The sequence below is a fragment of the Oncorhynchus kisutch genome, unplaced genomic scaffold (assembly GCF_002021735.2).
Source record: "Oncorhynchus kisutch isolate 150728-3 unplaced genomic scaffold, Okis_V2 scaffold199, whole genome shotgun sequence".
Taxonomy (NCBI): Eukaryota; Metazoa; Chordata; class Actinopteri; order Salmoniformes; family Salmonidae; genus Oncorhynchus; species Oncorhynchus kisutch.
In genome coordinates, this window is record NW_022262146.1 from 6,378 (window position 1) to 14,155 (window position 7,778).

The 7,778-nt window shown below is 43.8% G+C and overlaps 1 protein-coding gene across 1 annotated transcript; it reads left to right on the forward strand.

Moving 5' to 3' along the window:
• Nucleotides 1-417: 417 nt before the first annotated feature.
• On the forward strand, nucleotides 418-4,464 carry LOC116360708 (adhesion G protein-coupled receptor L3-like; the record flags this gene model as incomplete). The annotated part of the gene is made up of 2 exons (XM_031815681.1): nucleotides 418-643; nucleotides 3,671-4,464. Coding segments are annotated over 2 exons (460 nt in total), but the record flags the coding sequence as incomplete, so codon positions are not given.
• Nucleotides 4,465-7,778: the final 3,314 nt, after the last annotated feature.

Sequence of the window (7,778 nt, forward strand, 5' to 3'; positions counted from 1 at the left end):
CCCAGAATGTCTAATTACCTGTCCTAGTATCACCATGAAGATCGAATTATTTGTCCTAATATCTCCCAGAATGTCTAATTACTTGTCCTAATATCTCCCTGAATGTCTAATTACTTGTCCTAATATCTCCCTGAATGTCTAATTACTTGTCCTAATATCTCCCTGAATGTCTAATTACTTGTCCTAATATCTCCCAGAATGTCTAATTACTTGTCCTAATATCTCCCAGAATGTATAATTACTTGTCCTAATATCTCCCAGAATGTCTAAATACTTGTCCTAATATCTCCCAGAATGTCTAATTACTTGTCCTAATATCCCCATGACGATCTAATTACTTGTCCTAATATCTCCCAGAATGTCTAATTACTTGTCCTAATATCTCCCTGAATGTCTGACCAGCCAGTGACATTGCAGTGTGTTGTCTCCCCCGCCAGGTGAGATCCGCATGGTGTTCGTCCTCTACAGGAACCTGGGCTCCTACCTGTCTACAGATAATGCCAGTGTTGGTCTGGGCAGCGAGGCTCTCTATCCTAACTACTCTGTCATAGTCAACTCTCCTGTTATTACTGCTGCTATCAACAAGGAGAGCAACAAGGTCTATCTGTCTGAACCGGTGGTCTTCACTGTCAAACACCTGCAGGTATATATACCGGAGAATACGCACGGATTACACACACACACACACACACACAGACACACACACACACACACAGACACACACAGACACACACACACACAGACACACAGACAGACAGACAGACAGACAGACAGGCAGACAGACAGACACACAGACAAACACACACACACACACACAGACAAACACACAGACACACAGACAGACAGACACACAAACAAACACACAAACACACAGTATGGAGCATTTATGGATATACAACCTCACCATAACACACAACCACACCATAACACACAACCACACCATAACACACAACCACACCATAACACACAACCACACCATAACACACAACCATAACACACAACCACACCATAACACAAAACCATAACACACAACCACACCATAACACACAACCACAACATAACACACAACCACACCATTACACACAACCACACCATTACACACAACCACACAACCACACCATAACACACAACCACAACATAACACACAACAACACCATGACACACAACCACACAACCACACCATAACACACAACCACACCATAACACACAACAACACCATAACACACAACGACACAACCACACCATAACACACAACCACACCATAACACACAACCACACCATAACACACAACCACACCATAACACACAACCACACCAGAACACACAACAACACCATAACACACAACCACACAGCCACACCATAATACACAACCACACCATAACACACAACAACACCATAACACACAACAACACCATAACACACAACCACACCATAACACACAACCACACCATAACACACAACCATAACACACAACCACACCATAACACACAACCACACCATAACACACAACCATAACACACAACCATAACACACAACCACACCATAACACACAACAACACCATAACACACAACCACACCATAACACACAACCACACCATAACACACAACCATAACACACAACCACACCATAACACACAACCACACCATAACACACAACCATAACACACAACCATAACACACAACCACACCATAACACACAACAACACCATAACACACAACCACACCATAACACACAACCACACCATAACACACAACCATAACACACAACCACACCATAACACACAACAACACCATAACACACAACCACACCAAAACACACAACCATAACACACAACCACACCATAACACACAACAACACCATTACACACAACCACACAACCACACCATAACACACAACCACAACATAACACACAACAACACCATGACACACAACCACACAACCACACCATAACACACAACCACACCATAACACACAACAACACCATAACACACAACGACACAACCACACCATAACACACAACCACACCATAACACACAACCACACCATAACACACAACCACACCATAACACACAACCACACCAGAACACACAACAACACCATAACACACAACCACACAGCCACACCATAATACACAACCACACCATAACACACAACAACACCATAACACACAACAACACCATAACACACAACCACACCATAACACACAACCACACAACAACACCATAACACACAACCACACCATAACACAGAACCATAACACACAACCACAGCATAACACACAACCACACCATAACCAACAACCACACCAGAACACACAACAACACCATAACACACAACCACACCATAACACACAACCATACCATATCACACAACCACACCATAACACACAACCACACCATAACACACAACCACACCATAACACACAACCACACCATATCACACAACAACACCATAACACACAACCACACCATAACACACAACCACACCATAACACACAACAACACCATAACACACAACCACACCATAACACAACACCATAACACACAACCACACCATAACACACACCATAACACACAACCACACCATAACACACACCATAACACACAACCACACCATAACACACAACCACAACCACACCATAACACACAACCACACCATAAACACACAACCACACCATAACACAACAACCATAACACACAACCACACCATAACACACAACCATAACACACAACCATAACACACAACCACACCATATCACACAACAACACCATAACACACAACCACACCATAACGCACAACCATAACACACAACCACACCATAACACACAACCACACCATAACACACGACCATAACACACAACCACACCATAACACACAACCACACCATAACACACAACCATAACACACAACCACACCATAACACACAACCACACCATAACACACAACCACACCATAACACACAACCATAACACACAACCACACCATAACACACAACCACACCATAACACACAACCACACCATAACACACAACCACACCATAACACACAACCATAACACACAACCATAACACACAACCACACCATAACACGCTCAGAGACACTGATACAGATGTTCCACACCAACAGCTTGCTAGCACTTTACAGCAAAACAGTTGTTGTGGACAAGTCTGCTTAGCAACATCCAGGCCTTCAGCAGGACCACAAGACACACAGACACACAGACACATATTGACTCATTCAGTGTCACACATCCTTCTGTCTGTTTATCACTTGTCCTCTCACACATTCTGTTCCCCTCCCTCCCTCCCCCACTATCTCCCTCCCTCCCTCCCCACTATCTCCCTCCCTCCCACCCTCGCTCCCCCATTCTCTCTCTCTCTCTCTCTCTCTCTCTCTCTCTCTCTCTCTCCCTCCCTCCCATCCTCGCTCCCCCATTCTTCTCTCTCCTCTCTCTCTCTCTCTCTCTCTCTCTCTCTCTCTCTCTCTCTCGCTCTCTCTCTCTCTCTCTCTCTCTCGCTCTCTGTCTCTCCCCCTACCTCTCCTCTCCTCTCTCTCTCTCTCTCTCTCTCTCTCTCTCTCTCTCTCTCCTCTCTCTCTCTCTCTCTCTCTCTCTCTCTCTCTCTCTCGCTCTCTGTCTCTCCCCTACCTCTCTCTCCTCTCTCTCTCCCAGCATTCAGAGGAGAACTTCAACCCCAACTGTTCTTTCTGGAGTTATTCCAAGCGGTCCATGACTGGGTTCTGGTCCAGTCAGGACTGTCGACTACTGGACACCAACAGAACACACACCACCTGCTCCTGTACTCATCTGACCAGCTTTGCTGTGCTGATGGCACACGTTGAAGTCAAGGTAGGTCAGAGATTGACTAGTCATGTCTGGGCCTGCTGTCCTGATGGCACACGTTGAAGTCAAGGTAGATCAGAGATTGACTAGTCATGTCTGGGCCTTCTGTACTGATGGCACATGTTGAGGTCAAGGTAGATCAGAGATTGACTAGTCATGTCTGGGCCATCTATACTGATGGCACACGTTGAAGTCAAGGTAGATCAGAGATTGACTAGTCATGTCTAAAGGCTTGTGATTGATGATCAGGGCCCCATAGTAAAGGTGTGTGATTGATGATCAGGGCCCCATAGTAAAGGTGTGTGATTGATGATCAGGGCCCCATAGTAAAGGTGTGTGATTGATGATCAGGGCCCCATAGTAAAGGCGTGTGATTGATGATCAGGGCCCCATAGTAAAGTGTGTGATTGATGATCAGGGCCCCATAGTAAAGGCGTGTGATTGATGATCAGGGCCCCATAGTAAAGGTGTGTGATTGATGCATCAGGGCCCCATAGTAAAGGCATGTGTCAGCAGTTGATGTTATCCTTCAGTAACACAAACCCCGAAGCAAATCTCAGTGATTCTCTCCTCAGTGATTCTCTCCTCAGTGATTCTCTCCTCAGTGATTCTCTCCTCAGTGATCCTCTCCTCAGTGATTCTCTCCTCAGTGATCCTCTCCTCAGTGATTCCTCCACAGTGATCCTCTCCTCAGTGATTCCTCCACAGTACAAAGAGACAGGGTGTCATTTATAACCCCCCAACGCTAGCCTGTGGTCGACCATTTAGAATTCCTTGCAGTAAAGCAGGCCAAAAATCCTTTTCAACAATTAGACGATTTGCACCACAACTTGCCACATGGAGCTGAGTCCAGGGCTGAAACCCATACGCAGATTCTACACAGATTCTACACAGATTCTACGCAGATTCTACACATATTCTACGCAGATTCTACACAGATTCTATGCAGATTCTACACAGATTCTATGCAGATTCTATGCAGATTCTACACAGATTCTATGCAGATTCTAAACAGATTCTACACAGATTCTACACAGATTCTACACAGATTCTATGCAGATTCTACACAGATTCTACGCAGATTCTAAACAGATTCTGAACAGATTCTACACAGATTCTAACAGATTCTAAACAGATTCTAAACAGATTCTACACAGATTCTAAACAGATTCTAAACAGATTCTAAACAGATTCTACACAGATTCTAAACAGATTCTAAACAGATTCTAAACAGATTCTAAACAGATTCTAAACAGATTCTAACAGATTCTACACAGATTCTAAACAGATTCTAAACAGATTCTAAACAGATTCTACACAGATTCTAAACAGATTCTAAACAGATTCTAAACAGATTCTACACAGATTCTAAACAGATTCTAAACAGATTCTAACACAGATTCTAAACAGATTTCTAAACAGATTCTAAACAGATTCTAAACAGATTCTAAACAGATTCTAAACAGATTCTACACAGATTCTAAACAGATTCTAAACAGATTCTAAACAGATTCTAAACAGATTCTAAACAGATTCTAAACAGATTCTAAACAGATTCTAACAGATTCTAAACAGATTCTAAACAGATTTCAAACAGATTCTAAACAGATTCTAAACAGATTCTAAACAGATTCTAAACAGATTCTAAACAGATTCTAAACAGATTCTACACAGATTCTAAACAGATTCTAAACAGATTCTAAACAGATTCTAAACAGATTCTAAACAGATTCTAAACAGATTCTAAACAGATTCTAAACAGATTCTACCAGCTTCTAAACAGATTCTAAACAGATTCTAAACAGATTCTAAACACAGATTCTACACAGATTTCTAACATGATTCTATAACAGATTTCTACACAGATTCTACACAGATTCTAACAGATTTCTCAAACCAGATTCTAAACAGAGTTCTAAACAGATTCTAAACAGATTCTAAACAGAGTCTACACAGATTCTAAACAGAGTCAACTGAAAACAACTATATCCATTGATCGTTAATCCCCTTAGTTCCGCTGCGTTGTGTATTATCTTAAAATATTATGACACTTGTGATTGATTGGTCAGGTCCTCATGATAAAGGACTGTGATTGGGTGGGGTCAGATCCTCATGATAAAGGACTGTGATTGGTCAGGTCCTCGTGGTAAGGACTGTGATTGGTGGGGTCAGATCCCATGATAAAGGACTGTGATTGGTCAGGTCCTCGTGGTACAAGGACTGTGATTGGTGGGTCAGATCCTCATGATAAAGGACTGGTGATTGGTCAGGTCCTCGTGGTAAAGGACTGTGATTGGTCAGGTCCTCGTGGTAAAGGACTGTGATTGGTCAGGTCCTCGTGGTAAAGGACTGTGATTGATTGGTCAGGTCCTCATGATAAAGGACTGTGATTGGTCAGGTCCTCGTGGTAAAGGACTGTGATTGGTGGGTCAGGTCCTCATGATAAAGGACTGTGATTGGTCAGGTCCTCGTGGTAAAGGACTGTGATTGGTGGGTCAGGTCCTCATGATAAAGGACTGTGATTGGTGAGTCAGGTACTCGTGATAAAGGACTGTGATTGGTGGGTCAGGTCCTCATGATAAAGGAGTGTGATTGGTGAGTCAGGTACTCGTGATAAAGGACTGTGATTGGTGGGTCAGGTCCTCATGATAAAGGACTGTGATTGGTGGGTCAGGTCCTCATGGTAAAGGACTGTGATTGGTGGGTCAGGTCCTCATGATAAAGGACTGTGATTGGTGGGTCAGGTCCTCGTGGTAAAGGACTGTGATTGGTGGGTCAGGTCCTCGTGGTAAAGGACTGTGATTGGTGGGTCAGGTCCTCGTGGTAAAGGACTGTGATTGGTCAGGTCCTCATGGTAAAGGACTGTGATTGGTGGGTCAGGTCCTCATGGTAAAGGACTGTGATTGGTGGGTCAGGTCCTCATGGTAAAGGACTGTGATTGGTGGGTCAGGTCCTCATGGTAAAGGACTGTGATTGGTGGGTCAGGTCCTCATGATAAAGGAGTGGTGGAAAAGACTAAACCAACACCTTAATCTCTGAGAGACACAACGACAGCCCTTTGGTGAAAGAAAACCCTTTTCCAGCCCTACCAATCACCAGTCATATAGTCTACACTACACCCCCCCCCCAGGACCTGACCCACCAATCACAGTCCTTTTACAGCCCTACCAATCACCAGTCATATAGTCTACACTACACCCTCCTCCCCCCCCAGGACCTGACCCACCAATCACAGTCCTTTTACAGCCCTACCAATCACCAGTCATATAGTCTACACTACACCCTCCTCCCCTAGGTCCAGTCTGCCATCATGGTTGGAGAGACCTTGGTTTTGAACACATAAACACACACACACACACACATACACACACACACACACACACACACGCACGCACGCACACACACACACACACACACACACACACACACACACACACACACACACACACACACACACACACACACACACACACACACACACACACACACACACACACCCCTTGAGTGGTGTTTGAGCAGTATATCCATCAAGGTGCTGCTCTCTACCCGGTAGACCCTAATGGATAGAACTGTGTGTGTGTGTGTGTGTGTGTGTGTGTGTGTGTGTGTGTGTGTGTGTGTGTGTGTGTGTGTGTGTGTGTGTGTGTGTGTGTGTGTGTGTGTGTGTGTGTTGTGTGTGTGTGTGTGTGTGTGGTGTGTGTGTGTGTGTGTGTGTGTGTGTGTGTGGTGTGTGTGTGTGTGTGTACAGTACAGTACAGTACAGACATCATACAAAGGTAAAAGTAGCGATCAATACTTTTTGAGGTTCGGTTTCGGTTCGATTATTAAAAAATTATCTGGGTTTTTGGTTTTGATTCAATAATATTTTTGCCATTAAATCTTATTTGATAGGATTTATTCTGTATCTTACCTGACTGAATTTTCTCTACTCTCCCCC